Source organism: Channa argus, chromosome 14 (genome assembly GCF_033026475.1).
Source record: "Channa argus isolate prfri chromosome 14, Channa argus male v1.0, whole genome shotgun sequence".
Taxonomy (NCBI): Eukaryota; Metazoa; Chordata; class Actinopteri; order Anabantiformes; family Channidae; genus Channa; species Channa argus.
This window is the reverse complement of record NC_090210.1, coordinates 8,649,263-8,665,806: the sequence shown is the minus strand read 5'-3', so window position 1 is coordinate 8,665,806 and position 16,544 is coordinate 8,649,263. Positions and strand designations below refer to the sequence as shown.

General features: G+C 35.9%; 1 protein-coding gene across 5 annotated transcripts; it reads left to right on the top strand.

The window, feature by feature from the left end:
- Positions 1 to 14: 14 nt before the first annotated feature.
- Positions 15 to 14,790, top strand: hfm1 (helicase for meiosis 1). 5 transcript variants are annotated; one of them, XM_067475728.1, is made up of 39 exons: positions 15 to 119; positions 1,373 to 1,526; positions 1,625 to 1,740; positions 2,084 to 2,360; positions 2,854 to 3,191; positions 3,585 to 3,626; positions 3,756 to 3,826; positions 3,953 to 4,085; positions 4,417 to 4,568; positions 4,670 to 4,747; positions 4,964 to 5,119; positions 5,229 to 5,429; positions 5,604 to 5,692; positions 5,827 to 5,870; positions 6,433 to 6,534; positions 6,982 to 7,127; positions 7,384 to 7,478; positions 7,607 to 7,740; positions 7,854 to 7,901; positions 8,133 to 8,213; positions 8,287 to 8,378; positions 8,533 to 8,639; positions 8,785 to 8,832; positions 8,946 to 9,043; positions 9,157 to 9,291; positions 9,486 to 9,571; positions 9,758 to 9,841; positions 10,026 to 10,183; positions 10,383 to 10,486; positions 11,046 to 11,222; positions 11,361 to 11,426; positions 11,547 to 11,671; positions 12,223 to 12,305; positions 12,440 to 12,549; positions 13,047 to 13,334; positions 13,532 to 13,613; positions 13,765 to 13,855; positions 14,161 to 14,294; positions 14,444 to 14,789. In XM_067475728.1, exons 2-39 carry the CDS (start codon positions 1,456 to 1,458, stop codon positions 14,487 to 14,489), a joined length of 4,488 nt encoding a protein of 1,495 aa, XP_067331829.1. In that variant the 5' UTR covers positions 15 to 119; positions 1,373 to 1,455; the 3' UTR covers positions 14,490 to 14,789. The 5 variants fall into 5 exon arrangements, with proteins under 5 accessions (XP_067331829.1, XP_067331830.1, XP_067331832.1 ...); XM_067475729.1 differs by lacking the exons at positions 15 to 119; positions 6,433 to 6,534 and having other exon boundaries at positions 241 to 1,526; positions 14,444 to 14,790; XM_067475731.1 differs by lacking the exons at positions 15 to 119; positions 2,084 to 2,360 and having other exon boundaries at positions 241 to 1,526.
- Positions 14,791 to 16,544: the final 1,754 nt, after the last annotated feature.

Here is a 16,544-nt window from a genome sequence, read left to right as displayed (position 1 = left end):
CGCGGCGGCGCCATGTTCCCCCGAAAGGTTTGTAATGGTTCGTTCCAGATAGAAGGCATAAAAAAACTGAGTTAATGACCACCTCTTTTGGATAGGAGATTTTTTTAGGTTGATCGCGGGTAATAATCGTTTTAATTGATAAAATTGTTTGAAACGTCACGTGCTGATTGGTTTGTTCATTACAAGATCGTATATGGTTTTGATACTTAAAGTTGTCACTGCCGTACAGACGAGAATTGTGTGCCAGAACAAGAGAGATGTTACCACTGTCCCCCCCATGGTTGTCTGGTCTTTGTTGCTTTGTAGCTGGTGATTAGCTGGTTCAGTTACTCGCAGTCTGTTGTGTTTGAAAAGGAAAAATATTGTGAAAATTTCACATTGTGAAATTCACAATGAATGTGTTGTAGATGACCTAAATTTGATTACATTTAGCCACAGCTAATATATTTACCTCAAATGAAAAGCATATGGAAAAAATTAATAAACTAGTTACATTGTGGTGGTAAAGCACTTGTAAGCTGTTTTGCTATCTGCCATTAAAACTCAAAGAAAAGAAGTTGCCAACATCTTGTGCAAACAGGGTGAATTTGGCCTAAATTTAAGAGGCTTAGTTAAACTTTGACTTGAGAAGTGGATATATCAAGTTTTAATTGTTATAGTAAGTGAGTTTATTGTCCAAGGTGTTTAATGGTATACAATCATGAATTGTAAGCTACAAAAAACTTTGAAAATGATAAAGGTTTATGGTAAAGTTTTAAAATGTCTTCATATTTAAAGCTAAATAGTGTTAGCTGCCAGCTAAAGCTAGCAAAGCCTGATTACATCGTCATTAGGTAACGGTAGTATAATTAGCTTGCTACATACTTTACTAGGCGAAATGTCGCTACCTGCACAAAAATCACCCAAATTTTTTTAAAGCTTGAGCCTTGTTTAATAACCTATATATTTGTGTGTATGTATATATATATATATATATGTGTGTGTGTGTGTGCGTGTGCGTGTGCGTGTGCGTGTGTATTAGCCAAACACTCATAAAATGCATATTAACATTACATTCTTGTCCAAATGTGTAATATAATGTCATCTATGATATTCACTTTAACCTTGTAATTAGTTTAAATAAATACACTACTTAAACTGTAAAATGGTAGATAAACTGTATCTTATATTATCTTTGTTGCCACAGAGCAAAACAAATCCTTAGAGAAGCCTCCAGCTCACAGCAGCATTACCCCCAATTTCATCCAACCACCAAATAATTTTTAGCTAAATAGACTTCTGAACACATAGTTATATGTATGTATGTGGTGGTTGCTGTTTGCATACAATTTGTATCTCTTGTTTATATTTTTTGTCTTCGAGACGGATCCAGATGTCATTAGCCAAGATCTGCAGTGACTGACATCAGCCTATGTTGCATTCAGATGTGTGTATGGGTACATCTGATCTGAGGAGATGTTGGACTGCAGAGACTCCACATTGTCCCTGGACAGTCTGTTTTTTGAAAAACCCATCGTTCACAAAGTGTGAGTATAATCATAAACAAACAGATACCTCACATTTTTCCTCTTTCATTTCTCTTTCAGTTGAACCAATGTTTTTCATGTTGGATTAAATTTGACAGAAAGCCACTGCACCAGGAGGCCAGTCCGTGGCATCTGGAAGCACCCCCATGTCTTTCTCAGATTCCACCCACTCCAGATTTGCAGCAGGAGGCAGAGTCTTTCTCTACACTAAACAGTATGTTGTGCTCTGGATTAGGGTGAATTCCTTTTCACTTGACTTGAGTAAACTGCTCAGTATTTGGCCTATTGAAATCCTACTAAATTTAACTGTGTGACTCACTGATATGATAGCTTAAATAGGCATGAAAGCTTTCACAATTTTCCCTGACTTGCATAAACACACTGGAATCTGGCGCTGATATTTTCCCTTAATCATTTGTATAACTAGAACAGTACATTTCATCTTATCAAATTATTTTGAGAGTCAGGCCAATAAAGAAGACAAAATGATACAAACCTCATCGCTACCAGAAACTTGATGTGATGAAATTCTATCTGCTATATTCTGTAATTTTTAGGTTTCTCACAGAAACCCATGATACCCCTCCCTCCTTTTAAAGGATCAGCTGCTCTTAAGGTCAATAGTTTTGTTAATGATGGGAAAGAGATTAAAACATGTCTGGATGGCAGTAACATTATTAGTAATTGCAATGGCTATTGGGGAAGTGAAGAGTTGAAGGAGTACTCTCAAAATGCCAGAAGTGGAGATGAAACCCCACAGGACTCCAACCATGTGTCCATCACCAGGAGGTGTTTTTCTCTAGATTGCAGCAAATGTCCACCTCTGCGGAGAAGGCAAGGCATTATTTACATGATTGTGATTTAAACATTGTGTTTTTTTAGGGAGTCTATCTCCTGTATATAGGAAAGAAGAGAGGAAATCTGGACTTGGAAGTATTAATCATTTTCCAATGTTTAAACATTTAAGCAACTAATGATATGTAGCCACTAGTTGGTGAAAAACTAAAAGCATAAAATGCAAGCCAACCAGGATTCATGTTCCCTGTCGGCAGATACATTGAATAATTTTCAAAAGTGCTTAATTAGCTAGATTAATGTTTTTCACTATACACTATAGTGAATGATGAAGGAGCTTGATTTTCGTAGTAGCAGTCAGTTCATAAGAAGAGCATGAAAAGATGCCAAACAATGTTTTACTTGTTGCAGGAGGCCAGATTTTATCAGTCTCCAAGGTTATACCAGCACCAATAGTTTTTCGTCATTCATTCTCCCTTCATATGCTTTTAATTCTTTATGCCCTCTATATTCTCTCTTCTCTCCAAAACAGTCTGTTTAAGGTTCAAGTCTTGAACAGTGGAGGTGACTTGTCAAACACAGATGACCTCAGTAGCAGTGGAAACAGCAGCCAGACAGCATCCAGGCCTCAAACTTTTCTCAGTCAGGTTACCATGGCGACAGTGCCTCCTTCTCTTCAGCCGCCACAGGCGACAGTTAGCCAGGCAACTCTTCCTTTCCCCCCATGGCCCCCCTTCTCACCCCCTCCACTGGGCTCATCTGCAGCGAGTGGCCGACCCCCACAGCAGGCGCCACATGCAGAGAGGAAGGACAAGGGCACAAAGAGAGCCTTCGTTCCACCCATGATGCCTCAGCCATTCCACATAGAAGGTGCTGCACTGCATTAAATCAGTCACAGACAGGCGCTGTGGTCACAGTCTATGACTGATTTACTAAATACTACTCATATGGCTTCTGTAAAGTATTGCAGCTAATGAGTATGCATGTCTAGCCATAGCGGCAGCTGCCACAGTGTGTTTAGGTGTGATAAGGTGAAATGAGGTGAGCTCTCCCCATTGACCACTCTATTGTAATGTACTATTCTGGTCACTAGGTGGTGCATAGAAGAACAAGAGTCACAGCAGGCACCTTGTTGTTAACTGACATTTTTAAAGAGTTTTTTTTTCTTCCCACCACAAAAACACAATCCCTTAATGAAATACTTTAAAAACATTGAATGTTTCATAACATAAAGGAGACAATTTTGAATTGTGCACATTTTAGGTTCTTCTGGTTCTCAAATTTTGCGGCCTGTTTCTGAAATCCGTATCCTTAATGGTTTTGTGTAAGCCAGTATAAGTTAATCTTGTCAGTGTGTGAGCTGTGCTAGTATACATGTAATGCAATTTCACAACTGATTTGGTTGGTTTTCCTGAATTGTGTTACCAAAAACAGCTTCCAAGTTCAGATCTGTCTTCAACGAGTTCCCCTTTTTCAACTACATTCAGTCCAAAGCTCTAGATGATGTAAGCATTGTATCAAACAATTTATAAATGTAATGCTCAGTATTATGGTAGTATTTCCTGTTTTAACCTGTCAGAACTGAACTGTGGGCTGTCTCTTAGAGTGCTTTGTGTTTGGTTTGATCACAGGTTCTTTACACAGATAAAAACTTTGTGGCATGTGCACCTACTGGATCTGGTAAAACAGTACTGTTTGAGCTGGCCATCATTCACCTGCTAATGGAGACATCAGAGCCCTGGAGAGATGTCAAGGCTGTTTATAGTGAGCATATTATTGTATAGACTCTTGTCAAATGCCACTTGTGTAGAACATGCCTCTGTTATAAATGATGTAAAACACAGATCAGATTTATTTTCCTGCCTATACCCCTTGCCCATGGAACCAAAGCTTGTGCTCTTGAATATTGTTAGTTCTTGAAAACTCAGGAGGGTAAGTCAAATTCTATCCACAGTTAATATTAATTTTAAAAGAAGATACTGTTTTGACATAATACATATGACTGTAATAATGAGGGTCATCTTTATATTGATTTAATGTCTAATATTTTCTGAGTGAATGGATTTTTGAGTAAAAAAATGTTTGTTCTTGCTAGTGGCTCCTATCAAAGCACTCTGTAGTCAGTGCTTTGAGAGCTGGAAGAAGAAGTTTGGTCCCTTGGGGCTGAACTGTAAGGAGCTGACGGGTGACACAGAAATCGATGACTTTTTTGAGATTCAGGACTCACACATCATCCTGACCACTCCGGTGTGTTACACTCGATTGCATTCCAGTAAAAACAAAAAAACACAATAGTGGGAAAGGCAGGTTTACAAGCAACAAGTTGTATGAAATGTATTATTTCAAAGGAAAAATGGGACAGTATGACAAGAAAATGGAAGGACAACTGTCTGCTGCAGCTAGTCAGGCTCTTCCTTATTGATGAGGTCAGTATGTTTTCAGATAGTTTATGCTGAAGCAAATTTTTTAATGTTCACGTTGTCTCTTTTGTGCAATATTAAGGTATTATTCATCAGGTGTATAATTAAATATGTTAATGATTAAATACAGTTATAAAGGGAATTTTAATTTAATTTACCTGCATACCAATGTCTCTGTTAAACCTCAGAGAGATTTGTGAAGCCACCATTTGCTTCATCTAGGTGCACGTGGTAAAAGATGCAACTCGTGGCGCTACCCTAGAAGTGGTTGTGAGCAGGATGAAGACAGTGCATACGTACAGGACAGTACAGAATCCAGGAACAGGCCTCTCTGTGAGGTTTGTGGCTGTATCAGCTACTATACCCAACATATCTGATGTAAGTAGCTGCCAAAGAGAGTCACCACTTGTAGTCAGTCACCTTCTGTATCTGTTTGCACTTGTGGTATAGTGCAAGTTAGTAGGCTGAACTGTCTGCCTCTTATTAGATAGCAGAATGGCTGTCTAATGAGAGCGGACCAGCAACTTATCTGGATATGGATGAGAGTCATCGTCCAGTGAAGCTGAGGAAGGTTGTGCTGGGTTTCCCCTACAGCCCAAACCAAACAGAGTTTAAGTTTGACTTGTCACTCAGCTACAAGATGGCCAACATTATACAAACTTACTCTGAGCAGAAGCCTGCTCTTGTGGTGGGTGTATAGTGTGGTACTTTGTGTTCTTTACTTATCCACATGTTTGCTTTTCTTTTTAATTATAATTAATTTTAATTATTAATTAAAATTAATAATTAATTTTAATTATTAATTAAAATTAATTAGGGGGGGCTGGGAATTCATGATCTCATAGTTGTTATTTTTTTGTAGTTTTGCTCTACGAGGAAAGGAACCCAGCAGTCAGCTGCAATTCTGGCCAAGGATGTGAGATTCATAATGAACATTGAACACAAGCAAAGGTTATGTTGCATCCATCATTACATGATCATGTATATGCAAGTATTTGTCGAATCATTTTGTTAGACTTACATTGGTTGATTCCATTCCCAGCTTCACCTGCTTGAATTGTGTGTCACTGTTTTATCCACTGCAGGTTGATCAAATATGCTAATTCTATTTTGGATTCCAAGCTGAGAGGTAAGTAATTTGGAGGGCTTCTGGACAGCCTTGAATCATATATATATATATATATATATATATATATATATATATATATATATATATATATATATATATATATATTTTTTTTTTTTTTTTTTTTTTTTTTAATTTTAGTTCACAGTGTATATAGAGTTGAATTATTTTTTTTTATCTCACAATAGTAGTTTATACCAACATTTTATTCACATCTCTTTACAAAGTAATTTGTCTTTTCCATTACAAACATGTCATTTTTGAAATCATAGCTATCATTTATAGTCAAACCAAAACAGAAAAATAAGTTAATAATAGACAAATTTAAAAAACAAAAGGGAGAACTTTTGGGAGAATATACTTGATCCACTTTTGCCAAATTTCTTTTACTTTTGTTTCATGGAGTAAGTGATTGTTTCCAAATTTCTCAACTTTTCAATGCTTTGTTTTATTCTGGAAATCCACCAGTCTTATTCACTCAACCAATTAGAAAGCAGAGATAAATGACATTGTGGCTCTCATTATCAACTGTATAACATCCTTTTCTGTTGTGTTTTTGGTCCAGATCTGGTTATGTTAGGAGTTGGTTACCACCATGCAGGAGTTGACTTGTCAGACAGGAAGTTGATAGAGGAAGCCTTTACTCTAGGAGACCTACCTGTTCTTTGTGAGATTTTGTGACAGTTACTATTACTATTACTAATTACTATTACTATATACTATTTAAACACGCAGCACAATCTTGTGGTGCATGTTTTAACTTCTGTAGAAATAAAGAGAAAAAACAAGTGTCACAGGTTATGACACCTGAGTTGTACAGTTTATTAGGCATTATTTGTTTAGGCCCCTGCTCAAGCTTTGTATCAATGCAAATCTCCAATATGACTGTTCAATAATAATATAATATGCAGAATGTATGTATTAGAATCACATATAGTGGTAGTTTTCAGTATAATGGCTAATGGCTCCTCTCTAAGCATAAACATATACCAAATATTGCACACTAGTTACAGTTAGAAGCCGTTACCACTACTTGCTTACATTTAAAAGTCAGATTCAGTCTATTGAATTGGTTCCTAATTTTGTTTGTGTTGCCTAATATTTAAAATTTTAGTTACCACCACGACACTGGCTATGGGGGTGAACCTGCCAGCTCATCTTGTGGTGATCAAGTCCACCATGCAATATTTTGGAGGCTCCTGTGAAGAATACTCCGAGGCTGACCTACTTCAGATGATAGGCCGAGCTGGAAGACCACAGGTAATGGCAGGGTAATAAATTGAATACTTAGTTTGGGTTTTTATATCCATTAGAAATATCAGGTGAGAGTTGGTGCACCGTCACATAACTGATTAAGTGGGAGGTTACCACTTTGACACATTACCAGTATTTACATGTAGGTATCTTAAGCTAAAATTCAAATAGCATTGATTTAAACACAGTAAAAGAAGTAAAAAAGGTATGAGGAATTAAAATTAACCAAAAAACAAATCTCTTTTGTCTTTTCTTCATGTAGTTTGATACATCAGCAACTGCTGTGATCATGACCAAAATGCAAACCAAAGAAAAGTACATGAAACTTATGAATGGGATGGAAATCATTGAGAGCAGGTATTACAACTCAGACATTTGATATATTTTCTTCATCTTTTTTCTCTCAATATGTCTTCCTTTTGCTCTTTCAGAAGAGAGAAATTATACTGTAGTGCCTCAGATAACTACACACCCCTTTTCCCTAGTTTACACAGTCACCTCGTGGAGCACTTGAATGCAGAGATTGTTCTCCAAACCATCAGTAATGTCAACATGGCTCTGGACTGGATACGCTCCACCTTCCTCTACATCAGAGCCCTTAAGAACCCAATGCACTATGGTCGGTGCACAAGTACACATAAAAGAATCAATGTCAGAATTACTACTACTAGACTTGATGCCATTACTGTATGCAAAGTTAGTCAGTCCGGTGTACCTCAAATTCCATTTCAGGTTTCTCTGCTGACTTAGACAGATATGGGATTGAAGATAAATTGCAAGGTAGGACATATACGTTTTTGTTTGTTAGTTTTCTGTTTTGTTTTTTTGCAGTACGACATGTTAGTGTGGAGAATATGCTGTTAAAGAAATTAAATTGCCACACTTAAGCCACGAAATGTATCATTTATGTAATGCTTCTTGCTGGACTTTTGACTTATTTGTTATGTACATTGATAGTCCGATCGCACTGTTGTGGTTTAAGGTGATTGCTGTTTATCCTCTCTTCTTTAGAACTCTGTCTAAAGAACCTCAACTCTTTGTCTTCCATTGGTCTGATTGACATGGATGAAGATATCAACATCAAACCAACAGGTAAAGTGTATAAAAATGCATGCATGTTTTCCTCATTGTTTTTTTTATTGTAATTTGTTTGTGTTCTTCACAGAGGCTGGAAAGTCGATGGCACGGTACTGTGTTGCATTTGACACCATGAAAGAGTTCAGCAAAGTGGGTGGCACCGAGAGCCTTCCTGAACTGGTGGGTTTGCTGATTTTCTGTCTGCATTGTATTTGTTTAAACATGTAGGCATAGCATCAGTGGCTTTAGACTGGATTTGTGCAAAAAAATGAATGAACATTACATGGCACTGAACAAAAAATAGTTGTTAAATGTAAAATGATTGTAAATCTAGATTGAGCTGGTGTCAAAGAGCAGAGAGTTCAACGATATTCAGTTGCGAATGAATGAGAAGAGGCCCTTGAACACTTTAAACAGGGACAAGAATAGAGTCACCATCAGGTCAGAAACATTTATAAATTTGACAGTTGCATATACAACATCATAACGTGTTTGCTGAGACTTTAACTTTAATTTGTTAAATTAGGAAAGGTATTGTGGTAAACCAGTCAGTGCAAATTAGATTTTTGTTTTTCTGGTTTTCCAGGTTTCCCATTGAAGGAAAGATCAAAACTAGTGTGATGAAGGTGAACTGGTGGGTTTATTCAAGCTATGCTGAGTTCAACCCAAAAAATCTATATTTATATATGTTTTTTTTGCCACAATCACTTTCCACTGTACTACACGTGTTAATTGTGATGTCTTTAGCTTAATTCAGGCTCATTTGGGCTCCATCTCAATTCAAGAGTTTGGACTTGTACAGGACACAGCAAGGATCTTCAGGAATGGGATGCGCATCAGCAAGTGTTCGTATTGGAACACAGAGACAACAATGAATATGCTGATATGAAACTGAAGCAAAATTAACTATACATGTGTCTTTATTTTTTTTATTTTATGTTATTTTGATCCCATTCAGGCCTGTCAGAGTTTCTTAGTCAACAATCCAAGAACCTTTTTTCTGCTGTACTCAACTCCTTGATCCTGGCTAAGTGCTTTAGATCAAAGCTTTGGGAGAACTCCCCCTTTGTCTCCAAACAATTGGAGAAGATAGGTGGATACCTTGCTTTGTTCATACAGCTCACATAGCACACTATAGCCTTTTTTAAAAAACAGTGTAAATACAGTATTTATAGCTCTTAGACACATCCTGTTATAATTCAAATAAAAATATATCTAGGCCACAGTAACTACAAACAAACACTGCCTATAAGATGGACATGAAACTTTGAATAATTTTTGTTTCAGGTCAGACATTGTCAACTGCCATGGTGAATGCTGGGCTCACTACTTTCAGTAAAATAGAGCAAACCAGCCCCAGAGAGCTTGAGTTGGTCAGTTTATAAAATATTTAAATATAATATTACAAAGCATTTAATCAAATTGTTCTTTTGGCTTTTACTGTAGTTACTGTAAATAGGGCAAATTTTATTTCTGCCTGCAACAACTGATGATAAGGTTTAAAATAACACATATACAGCATTTAGATATAATTTTTAATAACATTATCTTTTATGCAGATTCTCAACAGACACCCACCCTTTGGAAACCAGATCAGAGAATCTGTAATTCACCTCCCAAAATATGAAGTTACGTTGGAGCAGGTTAATGGCCCAGTGGAATTTTAGATTTTTATTTTACCATGTACATTATATTAGTAATGTAGTAGAGCTAGAGATGTATTTATTTTTGTTGGTCAGGCCTTTAAGTTGTAACTGCATGTGAGGTTTCATTGGATAGCTTTGATTTTCTTTATTATCATTTAGTTATTTTTAACTATTTTTGTAGCTTCCTAGGCATAGCTGTGCCACAGCAGAGATTGTGGTAAAAGTAAAACTAAAAAACCAGGCTCAGTTGGTGTCCAAGAGAACAGCTAAAGATCACCATTACGTCTATCTGATTATTGGAGACTCCGACAACAATGTGGTCTTCCTGCAGAAACTCCCGTGAGAACAAATAATTGGTCTCTGCCAGTTCCCATCGGTTTTATTGTTGTCTTTCCTGTCATTCACTTACCTTCTCTTTCTCTCTCATTCTGTTATCAGAATGCAGACATTTTTCCATAGTGTACAATAAATGAAAACCTGTTTTTAGAAGTTATATTGTTATTTATTTTCAGCAGGCATCCTCTGGTTTGTTTTCCAGGGACTTGCTGCTGTTGAAGTGTGGTAGCTGGTCGAAGAAAACGGAGGTGTCAAAGGCTTCAAAAGGAGATGAGATTAGTGTCAATCTTATTAGCTCAGAATATGGTAAACCTTTGCCTTAATATAGTAACACAGTATTTATAGATATTCTGTGTAACACAAATTAAAAGGGGAGTATTAGGGTTATGTTTTGTTTGAGGTGTTTAATTTAGCGGGCCTTTTGTTCAACATTTGTTGTGAAATACATTTCTGTTGAGCTGGAATTTCACTCATTTGACAGTTTTAAAGCATTTCTTAGTTACATGTATTTCACTGTGAAACAAGTGTGTGTCAAGATAAATTAGAAAATTAGAGCTTTATAAGTTTGAAAAACTACACTTAGTAATCTGTCAGATGCTTTTATCCAAAGTGTCAAGCAAGTGAGCTACAAGCACAATATATATCGTATATCAATATATCATACAAAGATAGAATATAAAATAGAAAATTTAATTTAAAGGGATTAGCTGTTTCTGGTGTATTGAAAGTTAATTACGACACAATAATTTAAAATTAAACCACGGATTTTAGAGTTGTACATTTTTGTCTGCATTGATAACTATATTATCTACCAATGTTATGTGTAGAGCACTAGCATATTTACAATAATTGGAGTCTCTTATAGTGGGCCTGGACATTCAACAGAAGTTCAATGTGTACTACTCTGGAGTTAGACGTTTTGGGAATGATAATCCATACAACATACAATATGATCCTCTTGGACAGAGACCACACCCTCCTGCATATTCTACACATCAGGCTGAACTTCAGATGGAAAATGCCACATCTCCTACAGATCAAGGCACTACACTGTAGCATCATTACTACTTTGGTTAAAACTTAAATATGAAATAGTCTATGTTGATATAATATTTCTTCCAAGGTTGCTTCATATTTGACGTGTTTTTTCTCTTTTCAAATGTGGAAACTTTGCACTCAGATTCGGGCAGTAAAAGACAGTGCAACCATTTCTGCAAGAATAAAGATCTCTGTGGCCACGACTGCTGTAAGTATAACTGTCATTTTTACATTTATGTATCTATCTGTGAATTACTTTTTTGTTTGTCCAGATTATAGAGCTCTTCTCCAGTATGTCAATCAGTGTGTGTATGTGTCTACACCCAAGGTAAAGTAGGTGTGAATGTGGCCCGGAGGAGGTCAACAAATCAAGAAACCAGTTTCTCTTCCTACTTGAAAGACCTAAGGAGCCGGTGTGACACACTCACACAGACTCCTGTCAAACGTCTCAAGGTGAGGAATGCAATAGATACTGTGAGACTTCCAGTCTTTTCAAGCCTGCATCATGTACTCTTCATATTAAAGCCATAAAAAACTCCTATTTTTGAACTGAGGTTTGTCATAATTAAATGCAGTTGTCTCTGAATGCTACAATAAATATAAACCCAATGAACAGAATATATTTATAAAAGTCATAAAAGCATTTAATCTTGAGCATTTAATCAGTCATTTCTAAATTACTACTGGTTAATTTTATACAGGTTAATTGCTGCAAAGAAATAAAAGACACCATTTACATGTACAGTATGTGACATATAACTTATGTATATATTTTCTGTTAAAATATACAACCAAAAACAATAGTTTACAGATTAATATGTACAAAACATTATGCATGTTTCTACGCACATTTTGTCCAAAACTTCAGTTTGTTTTGTGTGGATTTTTGTGTGCTTTTATACTATATACTTTAATACCATGAAAACAGGAATGGTATAGTATAATTATAAATCCAAATTGAGGTAGGAAAGTTTTTCTGTATATTTTGTGTTTCCTGTTTTTAGATGACAATGAGTGCAGAGTCTGTGACTGTCAACATGCAGGAGTTTGCTTACAAACCCAGAGAAAGTCTACCCACTGTGTCCTGGTATTCACAGTTATATTGACAATCATAAATGAAAACATTTTTTAGCAACTGCTACTTATTAGACCATTAAAACTGATACGTTTGGTTTCAGTTAAATCTAAGTTCAGTTAAATGCTTCCTTTTTTTAACTGAAGGTCTGGGACTAATCATAATGGAGCTTCAGTGAGGCCTAACACTGAGAGTGTTGATCTGACAGGAGAAGATTGTGCTCAGCTGCCAGACAATTTTCCCTTGGATGACAGTGGTAAAAAGAAAAAAGTGGCATAAAGTGTAAACATGAATGCTGTGAAAATTATCATATTAATTAGTTTCATGAACATGGTCACAGACATTTAATTTCAGAGACTAACACAACAACTAAGTCGGCATTTGACCGAAAACATAAAGATGAAAAAATGTATGACCTATTTTCACCCTAATTTTAGGGCCAAGTTCACACATTTGGGTTTATTTCTTTTTATTACTTTTCACTGTCAAATAAAGTGACGGTCCTGCTTCCACATGGCTAACCAGTCCATAAACAATTACTATAGCAAACATCAAAGAAAACAACTTTTAGTTGTCATTGACAGCAAAACCCAAAATCGAAACATTAATGCCTCTCGACATGTTTTACATTGAAATGTATTTAACTGAAATGTTCTGTACATCAACATGAGAAATTTATGTAGTTTCAGTAATCACTGGTGATGTTTTTTTAATATTTGATGATGTATTTATTATTTTTTTATGTTTTCTTAGTGTGGGTAAACTCAGGATTCAGTGTTGGCACAAGCCAGACCCGTAAAGAGCATCCAAACCAGATCAATACAACCAACTCATCTCACTCAAACAGAACCATGGTGTCAAACCATGGCTCCCACAGTGAAACTGATTCATCTTCTCAAATCCCAACAATCAGCTTTGACCTTGGAAAAGAATGGGATGACTTTGATGACGAGAACTTGGCTCATGCCAGCGAAACATCATTTGCATCATGTTCAACTAATGCGGAAACTGGGATCCAGCAATTTGAATATAATATGCCAGGTAAAGTGGCGTTTAGGTTTCTTTCTGTTCAAAAGACAGGCTTAATATTATTTTGCGGCATATTATATAAGTCAGGCTGTAATTGTTCATTGTCATATTTTAGTTAAATATGCAAACTCTACTGCCATTCTGATTATGGTTAATTTACCTCCAACATTCTTATGACTTTCATAAACATACTTACATTTTTTGTGAAGAATGTCTTGCTACATCAGCACCAGTACACACAGGTCACTCACAAGTCAAAGCCTGTAAAGCTCCCCCCAGGACACCAAAGAGGTAAGACTGGAAAATCCTCATTCTACCTCCAATTAAGTTGCAACAGTTTGTTTCACATACTAGGAATACAATAATGTGGGAAAATATGTAAAATCTTCTTTCAGGTAAAAGATTTTACTGTTAAAATATTGGTCATATTTATGTGTTTTAGGTTGATTTCGTCAACTTTTACTCCTGAAACCAGAAAGGTCAGACCCTCCCAGGTCACAGAGAACAGAATCACACTTGAGTGCAATAAAAGGGTGTGTGTATAAATAGATATGTGTGCTACCTACACAGAAAACACAAAGTGTACATTATTTTAGTAGTGTAACATACATGCCTCATTCAAATACTAGATATTACAGTTCAACTAGTCTGCAGAACCATTATTTTTGTTGTTTTCACCAATTAATGTTTAAAGCTCTGTCTCTCATCTGAATAGAAGCATTTAGTTAAACATGGTTCCATAAATCAGAATTGTCTTTAATCAGCTTAACCTCTGTATCTTTACTGTATTAGTATTCTGGCACATGGGACAGATGGGTCTTTGTTTCTCCTTTTACAGAAAGCAAATACCTGGAGTAAAGAGATCAAAGTAAAAACACCAGTAATTCTCCTCAAGGAGAAACCAGTGACCCCAGTGACCAAAACATTAGATTTCTTCTCAACAAGTGTCCCACATAATTTCAACAACAAAAGGTAAAGTATAAGATTATATTTTAACATTACAATATTTTTGTAACAAATAATCTACTTAATCCTACATGTAATACACTAAAGTGTACTTTTCTACCGATTAATGAATTTCCCTTGCCTCTCTTTTAACTTACACTACTCAACACTATCAGCAAAGAAGAGGATGCTTTCATTGGGATATTTGATGGTATATTTTAGAGGTACTGCATGTCAAATTCGTTAGTATATATTAGACATTAGTATATTATTAACATAATGTGTTCAATTTGTTTGTTAGGAGTTGTGGGCTGTTTAAAAGTTTTTATATATTCATATTTTACATTAAATAATTGAAATACAATGTTAGTTGTAATTACTACTAATGTTATTAACTAAAGTCTGTGTTCAGTGAAGGATACAGTGTAGGAAATAACACTTGAATCTGCTTGTTGTTTAAGTAATTATAGCTTTGTAATACTACTTGCAATGAATGTTTGTGTGTGATGGTCTGTTTCTTAAGTTATTTGATATATTATTTATAAATTTATCAGCTGGATACAAATATGTTGTCATGGCTTATTGTTTGGAATTTCTAGCTGAGGTTATCAAAGCCACTAGGAAATCTTTACTGAGGGACAAAAGAGAATGGACATGGTTAATCCCATTACTTTGTATTATTCAAACATATCTATTTTTGTCAATACATATAAGCATTAGAAAGTTATGTTGATAAATATGATAATTTAAAAAATAATGAAAATAATTTACAATTTAAATGTAAACATAAAGTAAATACGTGGAGACTATAGTGCATTACATAAATAAACAAAATTATTTTATTCTAAATTTATATTTAAAGAGTAAAAATACAAATGTAGTGCTATTATACAACCCCAATTCCAAAAAAGTTGGGAAGATGTGAAAATGTAAATAAAAACAATACAATGATTTTCAAATCTCATCAACCCATATTTTATTCACAATAGAACATAAACAACATATGAGATGTTGAAACTGAGACAATATATGGAAAATAATAGCTCAAAATATTAGCCTCTCAAATGTAAAGATCCACCAATCTGCAACAAACTTTGTCTTAAAATTCAAAAATGTTCATAAACGTAAAATTGCGAAGACTTTGAAGATCCCACCATCAACAGTATATAATATCACAATAAGATTCAGAGAATCAGGACGTATCTCTGTGTGCAAAGGTCAAGGCAGAAGGTCAAAACTGGATGCACGCGTGATCAGGAGAGGGACCATCCAGCTTGTTATCAGCGGCTAGTTCAAAAGCCTGCCTTTCTGATGGTATGAGGTGCATTAGTGTCTATGACATGGGCAGCTTACACATCTGGAAAGGCACCATCAATGCTGAAAAGTACAAGGTTTTAGAGCAACACGTACTCCAGTGCAGACAACGTCTCTTTGCATATTTCATCAAGACAATGCTAAACCATATACTGCATCCAACATAACAGCATGGCTTTGCAGGAGAAGAGTCAGGGTGCTGAACTGACCTGCCTGAAGTCCAGACCTTTCACCAATAGGAAACATTTAGCACATCATAAAAAATAAATCTGGCAAGAAAGGCCCAGGACTGTTGAGCAGCTAGAATCCTGCATCAGACAAGAATGGGACAACATTCCTCTCTTAAAACTCAAGCAGGTGGTCTCCTCACACTTACAGTTGTTGAAAGAAAGGTCATCATCGCCATCTTCCAACTTTTTTGACATGTGCTACTCCCATCAAATTCAAAATGAGCTAATATTTTTCATGAAATGGTAAAACCTCTTAGTTTCAACATCTTATATGTTTATGTTCAATTGTGAATAAAATATGGGTCGATGATATTTGCTAATCCTTGCATTCTGTTTTTATCGATATTTTACAGATCTTCCCAACTTTTTGGAATTGGGGTTGTATTGGGGTTGTTAAAAAACAAACACGTTTTTTAATAGTATTTCTACAGTACACGTTCACAAATCATTTCCACTGAACAAGTTAAGAAACTGTAACTCCACAGCTACACACTTAACTTTCCACCACTGCCTTGATGGTCTCCAAAACCTTGTAGTCAGCTCTTTCCATTAGCTCCAATAGCTGCGTCTGTTCTTTCTAGTAGCAGTTGGGAAGGCAGTTGGGAAGGCAGTTGTCCACGGACCACAGGATCCCCGGCTACGTGTCAAAGTGTCCTTGGGCAAGACACTGAACCCCAAGTCAGGGGAGCACCTTACATGGCAGACACCACCATCTGTGTGTGAATGCGAATCA

Excerpts from the sequence above, each read along its gene's own strand:
- hfm1 (XM_067475728.1), top strand. The coding sequence starts at position 1,456 with ATGTTGGACTGCAGAGACTCCACATTGTCCCTGGACAGTCTGTTTTTT. Across the intron at positions 2,361-2,853 it reads TGTCCACCTCTGCGGAGAAG|TCTGTTTAAGGTTCAAGTCT; the intron begins GCAAGGCATTAT and ends TCTCCAAAACAG. Across the intron at positions 7,128-7,383 it reads GCCGAGCTGGAAGACCACAG|TTTGATACATCAGCAACTGC; the intron begins GTAATGGCAGGG and ends TTCTTCATGTAG.